Here is a 19,381-nt window from a genome sequence, read left to right as displayed (position 1 = left end):
GGGGAAAAATACTAAACAGTTACATGTATATAGGTAGTTATACAAAATACAACTTGCTACCCGTTACGCCACTACCATTTTGGGCAATAATGAAGGTGCTCCATCTCTGGTGGTGTTCAGAGCTTCCTTCATGGTGTCAGTAGGTTCCTCTTGGTTTTCACTACTGTCAGCCAGGCAAGCCCTGTGTGAAGACTCATAAATACCATTGCACTCAAATATACAACGATACTTCATTGCTGTTTCTGTAACAGTTTTGTTTTACCTGTCAGGGTTGTTAGCCCTCAGCTGAACCCCTGAACCTGGGTGACCGGTAGAGCACTTTTAGTCTGGCCTCTACCCTTTGACCTGTTTGGCATGGGTGACCTTACCAAGAGCCAAAGCATAAATCCCTGACTCTCCAGGTCATTGAGGTGTGCAGGCCTCTAAACCATGACAAGGTCATGGTCCTCTTGGAGGATACAAAATGCAAGCAGGCAATTAATTGTTAAGCTGCAAAGAAAATAGCAATTATATAGTCTAATCTGACATTGTATACAACAATTACTGCATTTTGAATTAATATTGTTTTGCAGGAAGGCTGACTTAATATATTACGAGTCATATGATAGAAGTGCTATTGATAGCCACCTGGTTGCTTTAATTCTACGACGGTCAAGTAGTTGTAAAGTTGCAAACATCAAAAATGTTTAACAATTGTACATGTTTAAAATCCCCACATTATTGTTGTTTACATTTTCCTCTACTTGTCTCTTCATCCTTCAATACCACTTGGATTGGTAACTTTCAATTATGCAAATATAATAAACAGGTGCCAGAAAAAGGTCAGTAACATCATGAAGGATCCCACCCACTCTGCTCAAGGACTGTTTGTCCCACTCCCAACAGGGAAGAGGCTACATAGTATCCACACCAGGACCACCAGACTCAAAAACAGTTGCTTTCCCCAAGCTGTCAAGCTGATCGACACCTCCACCCATTAACCCACCCCACTACTACTACATCCATATCAACCACTGCTTTCCATGGCCCCTCAGCACCCTTCACCCCCTCCCCATGTACTGCCACTTTATGCTTACTCTCAACATCTCATACCTACACTGACACAGTCATTGTTCTACTGTGTTTTCATTTGTCCTGCTGATACCTAAGAGTTCGTCTTACTAAGAATCACTTTGTCACTTCATCATTTCCCCTTACCTTATGTACAGACACTCCTGCACCTTAATGTAATCTTGTGTATATACGGCCACACTTACCAGTTACTTGTACTTTGATAAGAATGCTTTTATATTTATTTATTGTGATTTTTTTCTGTTTTTTTTTATTGTGTTCTTTATTCTTATGGTGGTTTTTTTAAATACCGCATCGGATCCGGAGTAACAATTGTTTCATTCTCCCTTAGTCTTGTAATACCTACCTACTCCCTCCCAAATGCACAAGGGTTCGCAAATGTAGAAATATAGCCTTGACTGACTGACTGACTCTGACTTGTTTCGCTTGGGAGGCCTATTTGCCACCAGTCACATGACAGAAATTTACTCTGAGGTTATAAGAAATGGAAACATGGCAGTCCTACTGTAAAATTTACTGTGATTGTGGCTGATGTACTTGATGCTCAAGAGTTTAGATGAATAAACATGCAGAGAATTAATGAGCGTTTTTTTTTTACAGGTGCCATGGAAAATTGGGGCCTTGTAACGTACAGGTATTTTCAAAGTTCAAAGTAAATTTATTGTCAAAGTACATGTACAACCCTGAGATTCATTTAATTGTGGGCATAAGCAGTAAATCCAAAGAACACAGTAGGATTGATGAAAGACCACCCTTAACAGGTGTGACAACAGCCAATGTGCAAAAGACAACAAATTGTTCAAATACAAAAGAAGAAAGAAAAATAAATAAGCAATAAATATTGAGAACATGAGATGAAAATGAGCTCATAGGTTGTGGGAACATTTCAATGATGGAGCGAGTGAAGTTATTCCTTCTGATTCAGGAACCTGATGGTTGTGGGTTAATAACTATTCCTGAGCCTGAGGCTTGGGAATAGTACCTTCCTGATGGCAGCAGCAAGAAGAGAGCATGACCTGGGTGGTGGAGGTCCTTGATGCAAGGATGCTGTTTTCCTGCAACCACGCTCCTTGTAGATGAGCTCCATCGTGGGAGGGCTTTACCCATGATGGACTGGGCCATATTGACTACGTTTTGTAGGATTTTCCATTCAAGGGTATTGCTGTTTTCATGAAGTATTTGGTCTGTGATTCAATGCTTGCTTCGAAGCAAGATTCACCGTCAAAATTAAAAGTCGAAGACGATCTAGGCTAAGAGATAGGAAAGAGCTTACTTCAGCCAAGGAAATGCTCTTTTCTTTTCCAGTTGACTTACTGGCACCAAAGCCATTAACTTGGGGAAGGGGCATTCCTGAGCTCTGTTGGATGATTGATCCAAACTGTGGCTGAGATCTAGGCTCAGAAGGCCTGGCCAAGTATCATGGGCTCTTTGAACAAAATCTTAGGCCCTCCCAAAGCCATTCAACCAACCTTTTAAACCTGTTCCACAACAATAGAATAGTGAAAACCTTTGTCAAGATAGGATGCATCTATGAAGTAAACAAGCAACATTGACATAGAGCTTCTGCAGATGATGGAAATCTTGGGGACTGCACAGTGCTGGAGGAACTTAGCAGGTCAGGTAGCATCTATGGAGAGGAATAAGTATCTCAGGCTGAGAAACTTCTTTAGCACTGGAGAAGAAGGGGGCAGAAGCCAGTTTAAGAAGGGAGGGAGGAGGGGAAGGAGTACAAGCTGGCAGGTGGATGAAATCAGGTGAGGGGGAAGATAGGTGGGTTGGGGGGAGGTGAAGAAAGAAGCTGGGAGGTGGTAGATGGGAGATGTAAAGAGCTGAAGAAAGGAATCTGATGAGAGGCCATGGGTTGTGAAAGAGGGGAGGAGGAGGAGCAGCAGAGGAGAAGAGAAGGAGTAAGAAGGGAATCAGAATGGAGAATGGAAGGTTTATAATCTTTGGATAACTAAAATGTGTGAATTGTGTATTAGTGTTTTTGTTCACCATTCACCAGATCTCGCTGTATAGAAGCCTTTAATGGCCATGGTACTATAATGTGGTATTGGATCTATATTTAAGGTTGAAGTGGGGTTACACAATACCAGCTCCAGAACATTGTTGACAGTTTGCTTCAAAGAATGCTGTGTTAAGAAACGATTCTCCAGAATACTCTGCTCTCCTTATCCAGACTAGTGTTACCCATATAATCTTTGTTGTTTGTGTAGATTAAAATTCCGTCTAAGAAAGGTATGATCCCAATAACATGTTCACATTATTTCTTCCTTTATACTCCTTCCAAAGTTGTTGTTGTTATGTGATTCAGGTCAACAGGAATATGTGTTACTCTTAACTGCCCCCTGAAATTGTCCAGCAAACTTTTAATTGGACAGAATGCTGGGCGTAAAGTGGTTAAGGTGTCGGTCTAGTGATCTGAAGGTCGCTAGTTCGAGCCTCTGCTGAGGCAGCGTGTTGTGTCCTTGAGCAAGGCACTTAACCACACATTGCTCTGCGACGACACCGGTGCCAAGCTGTATTGGCCCTAGTGCCCTTCCCTTGGACAACATCAGTGGTGTGGAGAAGGGAGACTTGCAGCATGGGCAACGGCCGGTCTTCCATACAACCTTGCCCAGGCCTGCACCCTGGAAACCTTCCAAAGCGCAAATCCATGGTCTCATGAGATTAACAGATGTCTATAAATACTAGCTGACTCACAAATCCCACAAGCAAGTAAAGATATCATGTACATCTAGAGATGCAATTCTTATTTACTGAAATATATAACTTGCTATTCTTTTCTCCAGAGAAACTGCCCTCTTGATTGATCCAAAGCATTCCTGCTCATCATCAAGGCAGTGGGTCGCTTTGGTAGTCGGCCATGAGCTTGCTCACCAGTGGTTTGGAAACCTCGTCACTATGGTAATATTCTAATCCTTGGAAAGTAAAGAGAGTGCATTTGTGAAAACTCAGCTTGTTCTGTTTTAAACAAAAGGTTTGTCTCCAGGCAAAGGCTTACTTGCATCTCAGAATTTCAGTGCACTAGTATTTAAAATCAAAGTCATGATTCAACTTAAAATATAGTGGGAGTTGGAGAATGTTGGTTACGTAAGACACTGCTGCTCCCAAGAGGTTTTGATGCTCGAGTCTAACAATGTTTGTTTATTGAGCAATATTTGAATTATCTGATTAAGATCTGACAACACTTTAGCAAATCATGTCAGCCATAGCTAAGTAAAACACGGACACTGTCCAGCTAGATTGTACTTTGTAGCCAAGTAGCTGGTGGCCAGCTTGAAAATCCCATTGCCACACTGACAATTTGCCCTCTGAAATTGTCTGGGGAAAAGCAAAAACAGGGTGCTGTAGCGTAACTTGATGTGTTTGCAACATTGAAACTGAGAGAGCTTATAACCTAATTAAACGATTTGAGCACCATCCTTATTGGCAGTGATGAAACTGATCTTCATTTTGTATTTTAATCTAGCATTATCTTCAAAACTGATAATAAATGCAGTTTCTTTTCAGGAAGTCCTTTTTTTAATCCATTGTAGGGGCACTATTTAACTGTTCACAGAACCCACTCAACATGTTTGTGGTTTGAACTTGGCTCAAGTAAAATTTCAATCCAAAACATTCCTGACAATCTCGTACATAATAACTTGCTTCATATTTTACTTTATATACTTTTTACTTAACATTTATTTCAGATTCAAATTCAGATTCATTTAATTATTACATGTACATGAAAACGTACAGTGAAATGCATCCATGTGTTTAAAAATCTACACAACCTGAAGTTGTGTTGGGGCAGCCCCCAACGTATCACCGCCCATTCCGGCATGTTTAACAGAGCAGAGGTTCAAAGGGTTATCTTATTATAAAAGTATATATGCAGAATACAACTGAGATTTGTCTTCTCCAGATAGTTGTGAAATACAGAAAAGCCATGGAAGTTCTTGAAAGAAAAGACATCACCCCTCCCCCTGCGCGCGCACACGAAAAAAAAAGAAACAAAAACTCTCACACCCCAAACCCCCTCAACATCTCCTTGCATTAAAAACTACAGATTGCCCACATGGAAAATAGCAGCTGAAACACCAAACCCCCAACCCCTCCCTTGCAATAAACTAACATAGCCCACAAGGGGAAAAAACAGCAACAATAACATCAAACATCCAACCCCCCCCCCCACACACACACACACAAAAAAAAAACTAACAGATAGCCCCCACCCGCCCCATGGAAGAACATCAGACCCCAAATTCCTAACCTCTCCCTCACACAAAAATGAACATATCGCCCACAAGGACATCAAACCCCTCGCACTCTGTCCTCCTGTGGAGAGCAACCGCCAACCTGTGGCCTCCGCATTCGCCTCTGTTTCAATCTTCCTTGATGCTTTGATCGGCAAGGCATGAATCTGTTATGGCCCTGCGCCTGTCTCTGGTCTTCTCCTCAAGGCAGCTCGTGCTTGCGGTCCTCTCCTGGAATTTTCTTGGGGACAGCAGAGTGCTAGAGCATTGATGGAACTGCACACAGTAAGTCACAGGCTCCAACAGTTTCTGAAACATAGCTAAGATAAAAAGAATAAGTAGAAGATGTAGAAAAAGTGAAATAATTGATTACCTGGAAGATGTCGCACGAGGAATCGTTGGCTGGCACCATCTTGACTGGAAGCCCACAACAACGCAAGCAAATACAACAACAAAGCCCCCCCCCCCCCAAACACTGACAGTCCTCCAACCCTAGGATGGACTGTCTTCAAACCTCCAGTGAACTTGCAGACTTCAGGCCTCTGGCTTCCCTATCAGTTACAGTTCAAGGTGCCTGTGTAGGTTTAAGATGCAGTTAAAAAAACTTTTGTGGGGGCCAACACTAGGCTGATGATGTTTGCTGAACATCATGAATAGTCTGTTGAGCCTTACAAGCCTGCTCTGCCATTCAGCAAGAGCAAGTTTGATCTTGGACTCCAAATACCACTTTCCTCCACCCTCCCTGTATTTCTCTATCAGTCTCTGTTCAGAGAGCTTATGATTGAACCTCCACAGCGCTCTGGAGTAGAGAATACCAGTGATTCTGCTCCTTTGTCTCATGTTTGAAGGGAATGTGTACTTTCGTAATTTATATATATTTTTGATGCCTGCCATTGCTAGTCTATGGCAACCAAACTTTTGCTCAGATGTTAAACAGTAGCTGATGTCTTACAGCAAATCTCATTGTAATTTTGTCTTCAGTCCTCCTCAGCCGACCTAGAACAGCTAGCGTTCAAATGACGTCCATTTTATCTGCCAGTGGAGTTTTCTGCCAACTTCCTGGTAGCAGTATACTTTCCACTTCAGGTCAACAGCAGGCAGGCTCTGGAGGAGCTGAGCATCATAATCAGCAGGCATGAAACAATGCACACTGATTCCTTCCCTACTATTGTGGGCCAGCTTGAAGAAGTATCTAACCAACTACCACCAATATATCACCTGTGAAACTAGAGGAGCCAACATACTTGACCGTTGTTATACCACCATCAATAATGTTTACCATGCCATCCCATACTCACACTTTGGAAAGTCCGATCACCTGGCTGTACTTTTATTCCTAGCGTATAGGCAGAGACTGAGGACCACAGCATCAGTGGTGAGGCAGTGGAGTGCTTACCGGACTGCTTTGAGTTGGTGGACTGGACAATATTCAGTGATTCATCTTAAAAGAGTCTGAATACATCACAGTTGCAGTGGGCTTCATCAAGACCTATGTGTCTTCAAGAACATACTAGACATAGCCAGATCAACAGCTCTGGATGAACCAGGAGATTTGTGGTCTGCTGAGGTCTAGATTTGTGGAATTCAAGACCAGTGACCCAAAACTACACAAAGTCCAGGTATGATCTATGGAAGGCTTATCTTGAGGGCGAAAAAACAATTCCAATTGAAGTTAGAGACAGAATTGGATGCACATCAGCTCTGGCAGGGTCTGCAGCCCATTACTTCCTACAACGCAAAACCTAATATTGTGAATGGCAGTGATGCTTCCTTCCCAGATGAGCTCAATGCCTTTTATGCACACCTCGAAAGGGAGAATAAAACTATGTCTATGCGAATCCCTGCGGCATCTGGTGACCCTATGATCTCCATCTCGGAGGCCAACACCAGAATATTTTTCAAGTTGGTGAACCCTTGGAAGGCACCAGCCCCTGATGGTGTACCGTAGGGCTCTGAAAACCTGTGCTAATCAACTGGTGAAGGACATCTTCAATCTTACTGCTACAGTTGGAGGTTCCCATCTGCTTCAAAAGGGTGAGAATCATACCAGTGCCCAAGAGCAGGATAAGCTGCTCATTGGCAGTCCCATCTACTGTGAAGTACTTTGAGAGGTTGGTCATGGCGAAAATCAACTGCCTAAACAAGGACCTGGACCTGCTGCAATTTGCCTATTGCCACAATAGGTCCGGCAAATGCAGTCTCACTGGTTCTCCACACAGCCTTGAATCACCTTCACAATAGTAATACCTACGTCAGGATGCTGTTTATTGACTACAGCTCAGTGTTCAACGCAATCACACCCTCGGGTCTAATCAAGCTCCAAATGCTGAATCTTTGTATCTCCCTCTGCAACTGAATCCTCAGCTTCCTCACAGGGAGACCACAGTCTGTGTGGATTGGAAATAACACCTTGCTGACAATTAACACTGGCATGTACCTCAAAGATGCATACTTAGCTCACTGCTCTGCTCTCTCTACACCCACAACTGTGTGGCTAGGCACAGCTCACGTGCCATCTATAAATCTGCTGATGACACAACTATCGTTGAGTAGAATTTCAGATGTTGACGAGGAGGTGTACAGGTGTGAGATAAATCAGCTGGTTGACTGCTGTCACAGCCTCGACCTTGTACTCAGCAAGACCAAAAAATTGATGGCAGACTTCAGGAAGGATAATTCAAGGGAATGCACCAGCCCTTGTCAAGGGATCAGAAGTGGAAAAGGTGAGTAGTTTGAAGTTCCTGGGTGTCAACGTCTCCCAGGATCTAAACTGGGCCCAACATATTGATGCAATTACAAAGAAGGCACAATTCGGCTATATTTGATTAGGATTTTGAAGAGGATTGGTATGTCACCAAATATACTTGCAAATTTCTACAGATGTACTATGGAGAGCAATCTAACTGGTTGCATTACTGTCTGGTGTGGAGGGGCCACTGCACAGGATTGGGGAAAAAGCTACAGAAAGTTGTAAACTTAGCCAGCTCCATCATGGGCACTAGCCTCTCTAGCATCCATGTCATCTTCAAGGAGTGATGCCTCAAAAAGGCGGCATCCATCATTAAGGACCCCCATCACCCAGGACATGTCCTCTTCTCATTGTTACCATCAGGAAAGAGGTACAGGAACCTAAAGAGAGAGAGAGACAATTTTTCAGGAACATTTTTCCCCTCTGCCATCAGATTTCTGAATGGACGTTTAACCCACGAACACTTCCCTCTTTTGCACTACTTGTTTAATTTCTTTTTAGATATAGTTATTGTAATTTATACTTTCTATTACTATGTATTGCAATGTACTGCTGCCACAAAACAACAATTTTCATGACATATGCCAGTGATACTAAACCTGATAGTGATTGTAATGAATACCACAAGTGGAAATCAGGTACTGACTTGTACTCTTCTCTGCTTTGAAAGAACATCATGTTTTTAGTTTGTTCCCTGGACTCAAACTATGAAGTACCTATCAGATAATATGTGACTAGGTGAAGTAATCATATACTCTTTTAAAATGAAGCAGAGTGTAGGGCGTTCACTAAGAGTTAGGGAAGTCTCTTCTGGGAATTAGTGATTGTCTGAGAGTTTGAGAGCTTGGATGATTACAGGGTCACAGGCTTGGAAAAGGCCAGGATCACTTTGCAACATGGAAGCTGTTGGGGCAGAAGGAGAAATAAAAAAAATTCTGGTAATTTTGTTTTCAGATGTTAAGTACATCTGAATGTTTGGATGCAGTATTACTATACTATAGGAAAAAATGACTTTCAGATCTATCAGTTGTATTACAGATATAAAGATACAAATCAATTCAGTGTTTTCTTGTCTATGATAAGAGGCATAGATCAAATGGATAGCCAGAGACTCTTCTCTTCTCCCCCCCCCCCCCCCCGGGTGGGGCAGAAGTGGGTAATACAAAAAAGCAATTTTAAGGTGATTGGAGGAAAGTATGGAGGGGTGGTGATGTCAGAGGGACATTGTTTACCCAGAGTGGAGGGTGCATGGAATGCCTGGCCAGGGGTGGTAGGGGCTGATATACTGGGGCATTTAAAAACTTAGGCACATGGGTGAAAGAAAAATAGAGGGCTATGTGAGAGGCAAGGGTTAGATTGATCATAAGAGTAGGTTAAAAGGTCAACACAACATCATAGGCCAAGGGGCCTGTACTGGAATGTTCCATGTTAAAAATATATATAACGTTACCCACTTTCCAAACAGTGAGCACAACATAATTCGCTGTCACTTTATGCAAGATGGAATAATTCTGCTTCCTCAATGAACCTTAGAGGGAATTCAGAGGTAAAGGGGTCAGCATAATGGGACTGACTTACAGCAGGAGCGAGAGGGTTAAGTAGTAGACGTTCTGTGACTTCATGTCTGCTAGTAATTCGTTATGTGGAACCTTCCCAAATGTCTTCAGAAATTCCATGTGGGCAACATCTATTCTGTTTGAGTGATCTCATCCAGAGAAGAAAAATTGTGTAGGTTAGTCAAGACGGGGCAGCACAATTGTGTAGCAGTTAATATAATGCAATTACAGCATCTTCGAGCTGGGTTTAATTCTGCTGCTGTCTCAGGAGTTTGAACATTCTCCTTGTGACTATGTGGGTTTCCTCTCTCATTCCAAAGACTTGTGGGTTAGTAGGTTAATTGGTCATATGGGTGTAATTGTGTGGTACAGGCTCACTGGGTTGGGAAGGGCCTGTTATCTTGCTGTATCTCTCAATAAATTTAAATTAAGGTGACTTGCCCAAAACAAATCATTCAGATTCTTTAAGTTGTAAATACTGACTCACTCTGCCATCAGATTCTACGAACTCTCCATTAACCAGTATTAAGTTCACAGGATAATAATTAACTCATTGTTGCCTGCATTCTGATTTTTTTTTTAAATAAAGTGTCATTTGAAATTTTATAATTGAGTGCTCAGCCTGGTGAAAAACTGGCACTTAAAGTTAACTTTGCTTCTCCCACTCTTGTTCAAATTTCTCAAGTATAGTTAAGTCCCTCCATTTTTAAAGCTGGCTAAGTACAAATACAAATTTAATTGTCATTCAACCATACACATCTATACAGTTAAAAGACACTGAATTCCTTCAGGGCCAAGGTATAAACTGCAATGCACACAGTTGTGCGTAGCACATATAGTTATGATAGTACATTCAGTCATTATGTCAAAATTTTAGTTTGGGCTAAAATTAGCGCAAGTCCCTGAGTGACACGGCCTGAAGACTGACAGGTTGCCACGAAGTGCGAGTTGCAAGTTTATGTAAAACAGTATCATGTTATTGGCACTATTAGAATAAAACAAGCAGTTATATAAATATGAGAAACAGTAATACAAAATATTGAAAAGTCACCAGTCGGTCCTGACAGCCTAAACATCATCTGTGCACACTTTGATGCACTACATGTGTTGGCAAGAAAGCCCCCCCCACTCTCCGCCCCCCCCCCAGGGGCAGGCACTCTGGCCATAGCCAATGTGAGGAAGACCCAAGCCAAGATCAACTCATGCAAAGTTGCAGGGTTTGGTAACATACCTGGCTGTATGCTCAGAAGCAGTGCAGCCAGATAGCAGATGATGTTACTGACATTTTCAACATCTCCCTGAATCAGGGAGATCAAACATGGAGCCGTGTCACAAGAGAATTTGGTTCTGGTATTGATCGGCCATGTTGATGTGAAATGACAGGGCAGACTTGTAAGGCCTGATGACCTACTCACACCTCTCTGTATAGCCATTCTTTTACCTAATTCCTTATTCATCTTTGCACTTCATCGATTACCTGTGCTGCCCTCTTTCGCTAGCGTTTATACCTTGTTATTGTTTTACCTTTTTCAATGCACATTGATTTGATCTGTATAAACACTATGCAAAGGAGGCTATTCACTGTATCTTAGTACATGTGACAATAATAAACCAATACCAGTCTTGTCAACTTTAAGCCCAATATCTGTATTTTCTCATTTTATATCATTGTCTGGTCTGAGTACTAATGATAGACATAGAACATAGAAATTTGCAGCACATTACAGGCCCTTTGGCCCATAATGTTGTGCTGACCATGTAACCTAATCTAGAAACTGCCTAGAAGTTCCCTAGCGCATAGCCCTCTACCTTTCTAAGCTCCATGTACCTATCTAAGAGGCTTCTAAAAGACCCTATTGTGTCTGCTGCCACGACCACCACTGGCAGTGCATTCCACGCACCCACCACTGTGTGGAAAAACTTACCCCTGACATCCCCTCGGTACCTATTTCCAAGCACCTTAAAACTATGCCCCTTTGTGTTAGCCATTTCAACCGTGGGGGGGAAAAGCCTCTGGCTATCCACACGATCAATGCCCCTCATCTTGTACACCTCTATCAGGTCACCTCTCATCCTCTGTCGCTCCAAGGTGAAAAAGCCAAGTACACTCAATCTATTCTCATAAGGTATGCCCTTCAATCCAGGATACATCCCTGTAAATCTCCTTTGCACTCTCTCTATAGTATCCAGCACTTTAAGTGGGGTCTGACCAGGGTCTGACCAAGGTCTTATATAGCTGTAACATTACCTCACAGCTCTTGAACTCAATCCCACGGTTGATGAACGCCAACACACCATACGCCGCCTTAACAACACTGTCAACTTGCACAGCAGATGTGAGTGTCCTATGGACGTGGACCCTGAGATCTCTCAGATTCTCCACGCTGCCAAGAGTCTTACCATTTATATTATATTCTGTCTTCAAATTGGACCTACCAAATAAACTTCACAGTTATCTGGGTTGAAGTCCACCTGCCACTTCTCAGCCCAATTTTGCATCCTATCAATGTCCTGCTATAACCTCTGACAACCCTCCAGACTATCCACAACACCCCCAGCCTTTGTGTCATCAGCAAACTTACTAACCACCCTTCTACAACATCAAGGTCATAAATGTGCTCTGTTCAAAGTAAATTTATATCAGAGCACATGTATGTCACCATATACAACCCTGAGATTCAGTTTTTTGTCAGTATACTCAAAAAAAAATCTATAGAATAATAACCATAATAGAATCAATGAAAGACTATCCAACTAGGGCATTCAACCAGAGTGTGGAAGACAAACTGTGCAATTACAAAAAGAAAGAAGAATAATTAAACAATGGAGTTATTCAATATTCACTCTGCAGGATATAGTTGATTTTATAAATTCCATTTGCCTTTGTGTCTATCTGAGAATTTAAGCTGTTGAGCAGAGCATTTTTAGATTTGGTTTGCACTTTAAAAACAGAAAAGTTTATGCAGTTTCATTTTATCTGGGTGCTCTGATAGTATTAGCATACTTGGCTGTGCACACCTGCAGTAAAAGGTGCAAAAGATGACTTAGCCCAAGTATAAACTAAACATTGCTGGAATTGCAGACTTGTCTGCTTCTCAGTGCTGATTGTGAGAATGAAGCTTTCAGAGCTTTTTTCAAAGTCATCCCTTTTTATATTCACTTGTGTCCTATTTTCTTTTTGCCCCCATTTTTTTTCTTCTCATGCCCTCATATTCCAATGAAACACCAACATTTGGTGCAGTAGGGGTACTATTTTTCAATGTATGCTTCATTGTGGCACAAAATCTCAATGCTTTTTTTTCGTTTGCTTATTCCCTTTGTTCTTCAGCTTCACCACCAAAACCTTAATTCAATTTTCCATAAAATGTTGGAGCAGAATTAGGCCATTTGGCCCATTGAGTCTGTTCTGCCATTCCATCATGACTGGTTTATTTTCCCCCTCATTCAATTTCTTCTGCTTTCTCTAACTTTGAAACCCTTAATAATGAAGAGCCTATCTACCTTCACTTTAATTGTACCCATTGACTTGTAGGTCCTGCAGCATTTCTAACATCGATACTTCAAAGATCACTTGTTTATTGATGTAGAATACCAAGATTGTCTGATCATTGGTAGAGCCTGTCCTTGGCTTTACAAACTGAGGTTCTTGTGAAGTTTCTGGTAGACTTAAATTCTGAAAATTTTCTGGAGATTTTAGAGTAGCATTCATTTCTATATACTTTGTATTTTCTTTTTTTTGTCATTTGGCTTTTGTTAAACTAATGGGTATGGAAATTGATTTGACAGTCAAGCTTTATACAATTGAAAAAGTTTAACGTGTTCTATTTGATGTGACTATAAAGTGCCTTGAAGTGTTCAAGTGAAGTTTACTGTCATACGCACAAGAACAGTGAGGTACAGACAGTAGGGGAAAAATGTGCAGTAGCTTCGCAGGCACATAGATTCAGACAACGTGCAGAACATATGTTATACATAAATTGCACAAAACAGTCAGGAAAAGAAACTGCAAAGCTATGTCAAGTCTTGGGTAACCAGTGATGAGTGAGGGGATGAAACTGTAGGTTGGAATGAAGCTTCCTGGCAAAATTCAATTGCCATCTCAAAACAAACTATGGCAACACACATCAAAGTTGCTGGTGAACGCAGCAGGCCAGGCAGCATCTCCAGGAAGAGGTACAGTCAACGTTTCAGGCTGAGACCCTTCGTCAGGACGGGTCTCGGCCTGAAACGTTGACTGTACCTCTTCCTGGAGATGCTGCCTGGCCTGCTGCGTTCACCAGCAACTTTGACGTGTGTTGCTTGAATTTCCAGCATCTGCAGAATTCCTGTTGCTTGCGTTTTGAAAACAAACTATCACGATTTTTGAAAAATATTCATGCTTTAGTAAATTCTGTAGTTTACTTTGCTATGTATTGGAACTTGGCACCTTGAAAGATATCAGTGCTCAATTATACTTGAAAACTAGGATCTTTAATATGTTAACTCTTTCATTCCTGGGATCCTTGTGAACCTCCCCTGCATTGTCTGCCATACCAGCATGTCTTTTAGATAAGATGCTCAAAATACTCCAGTTTTCAGTTATTAATTCCTGAAACTGGATTTGTGTTGTAGTTGAGTCATGGAATTTCATTAAGCTACTTGATGTAGAGCCAAGATATGAGGGCTGACAGGCTTCAACACTTACAGGCAAACAATTAGATTCTGCAATATTGGCAGTATGAATGAAATCCAGGTGGGGTTATTTTTGGATCACTGTTAATTTCAAAGGTTTCAAAAGTACATTTAGTGTCAGAGAAATGTATGCAACATACATCCTGAAAATGTTTTTTCTTCTCAACCATTCACAAAAACAGAGGAGTGCCCCAAAGAATGAATGATAGTTGAATATTAGAACCCCAAAGTCCTCTCTCCCCGCCCCCAGCTCTTCTCCCTTCCGCAAGTAAGTGGCAGCGAGCAACAATCCCCCCCCCCCCCACTGGCAAAAAAAACAGCATCGGCACCCACCACCAAGCACTCAAGAGTGAGCAAAGCATTAGCAAAGACATAGACTTGCAGTTACCCCAAAGACTTCGCGTTTCACCCGGTATACGACATACCACAGGTGCGCTCTCTCCCTAATAAGGGAGAAAGAGGAGTTCCCGTTTTCCCAGCGAGCAGGGGACATAAACAACTCGCTGGTTTACGATGTTAAAAATCCGTTATGTTGCTTTTTTCGAGCTCTGTGCCCAAAGATCTCCGGTACACAGCCGTAGATATTCCGACTCCCCCAACGACACGCAAACCTCCTGCCATGACACCGACCCTTGATCTGCCCAACTCCAGATCCCCGAGATTCAAGGCCTCCAAAGTCGAGCTGAGCTCTTAGGTCGAGCCTTTGGCATGCTGAGCAACAGCCAGTTGTGAAACCCCGAGAGTGAGTCCCATTCCCACAAAGAACCGTAGTCAGCTTGTAACTCCAGGTCAGGGTCTTCAAAAGAACCCTGAAGGGGGAAAATAAAGATATTAAAGACAGAAATAGAGCTGTTTCTGAAGATACAAGCAAAGGAGTCGCCGTTTAGTGCCATCATCACTTCAGATGTGGAACATTGTATTTGTTCATTTAATCTTTTCAGAACTAACTTGAGAAGAGCCCATAAAATCCAATCTAGAGCAAATCCTTTATCAATCTCTTGTGGCCACACAATCTAATATCTCTCAATGACCACAAACTTGGCTGAAGAGCAATTTGCAGTACTCAGTTAAGCTACAAGTATGGTTTTGCCATATGGGATTAAACAGGATCACACAGAGGAAGTTGGTAGAGTTATGGAGGGAGAGGGGGCGACATGGGTTCAGTTCTCACTGGTGTCTATAAGGAGTTTGTATGTTCTCCCCATGACTGCGTGGGTTTTCTCCAGGTGCTCCAGCTTCCTCCCACAGTCCAAAAGACTTCCCGGTTAGTAGGTTAATTGTCATTGTATATTGTCTCATGATTAGGCTAGGGTTAAAGGGCCTATTCTGTGCCGTATCTCAATCAATCAATCAATAAATAAATAAATAGCTTCACAGAGTAAGGGCCAAGTGATCCCTGAAGCTTCCCAGCAGCAATGCCCACTTCTGCAGTGCTCTGTAAACCACTTTAATTAGGATTTCATGTTCAATAGTTAGTCTTTACAGACACTGGAAACATTTCTATACCTCTAGTCTTATTGGTGTCAATCTTGAATATATCCAGAAACTAAGCATTCCTCTCAAAGACCAAAAACAAGTATGTTGTCATATGTACAAATACATGTGTCCACCAGTGCCATAAAAACTTACTTGCAGCAGCATCACAGGCACAGAGCATGAGATGGGCAGAATTCAATAACACACTATCTTTACATGAACACAATTAGAGCAACCAAAAAAAAAGTAATCACTTTGTAGTGCAAAGTGGTAAGAATGTTGCTATTTTGAGGCAATAGTTAGGTTTGTGCAACTGGATTCAAGAACCAAATGGTGGAAGGAATGTTTTTGAACTTGCTGGTGTGGGACTTCGGCAGTTTCAAGGACAGCTACTTCGCTTCAACCATTAACTCTAAGAAAATCAATAGGGTTATGAGGAAAAAGTGGAAACTCCACATAGATAAGCCAAGTTAGGATCAAGCCAACACATCCCTGGAGCTGTGCAGCAGCGATACCAGCCACTGCAATGCTCTGTTGACCTAACTAAATTAGCATTTAATGTTCCAAAAATGTTATGTATTTGTGCCTCATTTCAAATAATGAAAAATGAAGAATATCAGTGATGCATTAATGTGTTCTAGTTTGTTAAACAACAAGCAACAGCATTCTACAATTATAAAGAAAGAATTGCTTAAGGAATAAAGTTAGAGGTTAAGGTATGGATATTGAATAAAATATACATAAATAGACAATAAGTGCAGGAGTAGGCCATTCGGCCCTTCGAGCCAGCACCGCCATTCACTGTGATCATGGCTGATCATCCACAGTCAGTATCCAGTTCCTGCCTTATCCCCATAACCTTTGATTCCGTTGTCTTTAAGAGCTCTATCCATCTCTTTCTTGAACGCATCTAGAGACTTGGTCTCCACTGCCTTCTGGGGCAGAGCATTCCACATATCCACCACCGTCTGGGTGAAAAAGTTTTTCCTCAACTCCGTTCTAAATGGCCTACCCCTTATTCTTAAACTGTGGCCTCTGGTTCTGGACTCACCCATCAGTGGGAACATGCTTCCTGCCTCCAGCGTGTCCAATCCCTTAATAACCTTATATGTTTCAATCAGATCCCTCTCATCCTTCTAAATTCCAGTGTATACAAGCCCAGTCGCTCCAATCTTTCAATATATGACTGTCCCGCCATCCCGGGAATTAACCTTGTGAACCTACGCTGCACTCCCTCAATAGCAAGAATGTCCCTCCTCAAATTTGGAGATCAAAACTGTGCACAATACTCCAGGTGTGGTCTCACCAGGGCCCTGTACAGCTGCAGAAGGACCTCTTTGTTCCTACACTCCATTCCCTTTGTTATGAAGGCCAGCATGCCATTAACTTTCTCCACTGCCTGCTGTACCTGCATGTTTGCTTTCAGTGACTGATGTATAAGAACACCTAGATCTCGTTGTACTTCCCCTTTTCCTAACTTGACTCCATTTAGATAATTTGCCTTCCTGTTCTTGCCACCAAAGTGGATAACCTCACATTTATCCACATTAAACTGCATCTGCCATGCATCTGCCCATTCAGCCAGCCTGTCCAAGTCACCCTGCATTCTCATAACATCCTCCTCACATTTCACACTGCCACTCAGCTTTGTGTCATCTGCAAATTTGCTAATGTTACTTTTAATCCCTTCATCTAAATCATTAATGTATATTGTAAATAGCTGCAGTCCCAGCACCGAGCCTTGTGGTACCCCACTAGTCACTGCCTGCCATTCTGAAAAGGACTCGTTAATCGCTACTCTTTGTTTCCTGTCAGCCAGTCAATTTTCAATCCATGTCAGTACTCTGCCCCCAATACCATGTGCCCTAATTTTGCCCACTAATCTCCTATGTGGGAATTTATCAAAGGCTTTATGAAAGTCCAGGTACACTATATCCACTGGCTCTCCCTTGTCCATTTTCATAGTTACATCCTCAAAAAATTCCAGAAGATTAGTCCAGCACGATTTCCCCTTCGTAAATCCATGCTGACTCAGACCTATCCTGTTACCGCTATCCAAATGTGTAGTAAATTTATCTTTTATAATTGACTCCAGCATCTTCTCCACCACTGATGTCAGGCTAACTGGTCTATAATTCCCTGTTTTCTCTCTCCCTCCATTCTTGAAAAGTGGGACAACATTAGCCACCCTCCAATCCCCAGGAACTGATCCTGAATCTATAGAACATTGGAAAATGATTACCAATGCGTCCACGATTTCTAAAGCCAACTCTTTAAGTACCCTGGGATGCAGACCATCAGGTCCCGGGAACTTATCAGCCTTCAGACCCAACAGTCTATCCAACACCATTTCCTGCCTAATATAAATTTCCTTTAGTTTATCCATTACCCTAGGTCCTTTGGCCACTATTATATCTGGGAGATTGTTTGTGTCTTCCCTCATGAAGACAGATCCAAAGTACCTGTTCAACTCGTCTGCCATTTCCTTGTTTCCCATAATAAATATTAGCATATATTTGAGTAAACGATGTGAGTACATCAATGATTGCAAAATGGTGATCACAACAATGTGTTCAAATCGAGAATCATTATTGTCTATGCTTAATCAGTAAGTTTTGCTCTTTACTATTTTAGTAATTGTGTCAAAGCGATGAATGGAAATATGGCCCAAATTCACTGTGCAGCATCCTGCCAAACCACCACTGGGAAATCCACAAATGCACTGCATATGGTATAAAATGAATATGTGTGACATGGCCAGTAAATATTGGCTTACCAGATTTTGTTCCAAGTACCTCAGGTCAACCACTATAGGTCTGAAATTCTTGTTCATGCAATATCGCAAGCAAGATGTATGCTCTTTTATGGGCTGTGAATTTGCCAGCAGGAGAGAACAGCATGTTGGCTTAGATAGTAGCTCCAGGCTGCTGATTCCGACAGATGTGTTTTCCATGCTTTGAGAGTAGGGGAAATTTTCAGTAATCTTCAGAAATATTCTTCAAAATTCCAAGCTTTTTTTTAAAACACATCTTGGGAGCAAACTCAAGCTAAAGCAATGCAAAACGTACTAAAATCTCTGGCTGTAATTGCGCCCTTGGAAAGTTCATTTAACGTTCTTCAAATGTTGAAGCAATGCATTCAGAATCAATATCTGTGATTGCAGGAGTGGTGGACACATCTGTGGTTGAATGAAGGCTTTGCATCCTGGATTGAATATTTGTGTGTGGATCACTGCTTCCCAGAATATGATATCTGGACCCAGTTTGTTTCTGCTGACTACACACGAGCACTGGAACTCGATGCTCTTGACAGCAGTCATCCAATTGAGGTAAGGTTACTTTTCTTTGTAGGTTTTCTGGAGATGCAGCAATGCTTTGATGTTGTATCCCACACCAAGCCTAAACTAGGTTTGAAGTTTGTCAAATGAACAATATTATTTGCCCTATGTCATTTATATTCTCACCACCCACCCTCTGAGTGAAGAAGTTCCCCCTTAACTGTGCTTTTTGGAATAATCGCTCAAAATACTCATGGTATTTCTGTGTCTGACCAACATGTTATTGCATTTGTTACATTGATAGCTAGGAGGGCCATTTTGTTGAAGTGGAAGGATACAT

At 41.9% G+C, this 19,381-nt stretch overlaps 1 protein-coding gene across 1 annotated transcript in view; it reads left to right on the top strand.

The window, feature by feature from the left end:
* npepps (aminopeptidase puromycin sensitive) overlaps nt 1-19,381 on the top strand; it is a 301,618-nt gene that overhangs the window by 115,074 nt on the left and 167,163 nt on the right. The window contains exons 8-10 of the mRNA XM_063038059.1: nt 1,672-1,705; nt 3,864-3,978; nt 18,928-19,092. Of these exons, the coding sequence (XP_062894129.1) occupies nt 1,672-1,705; nt 3,864-3,978; nt 18,928-19,092 (314 nt within the window). The remainder of the gene's footprint in view (nt 1-1,671; nt 1,706-3,863; nt 3,979-18,927; nt 19,093-19,381) is intronic.

Source organism: Mobula hypostoma, chromosome X1 (genome assembly GCF_963921235.1).
Source record: "Mobula hypostoma chromosome X1, sMobHyp1.1, whole genome shotgun sequence".
NCBI classification, from domain to species: Eukaryota; Metazoa; Chordata; class Chondrichthyes; order Myliobatiformes; family Myliobatidae; genus Mobula; species Mobula hypostoma.
This window is presented reverse-complemented; position numbering and strand designations above follow the sequence as displayed.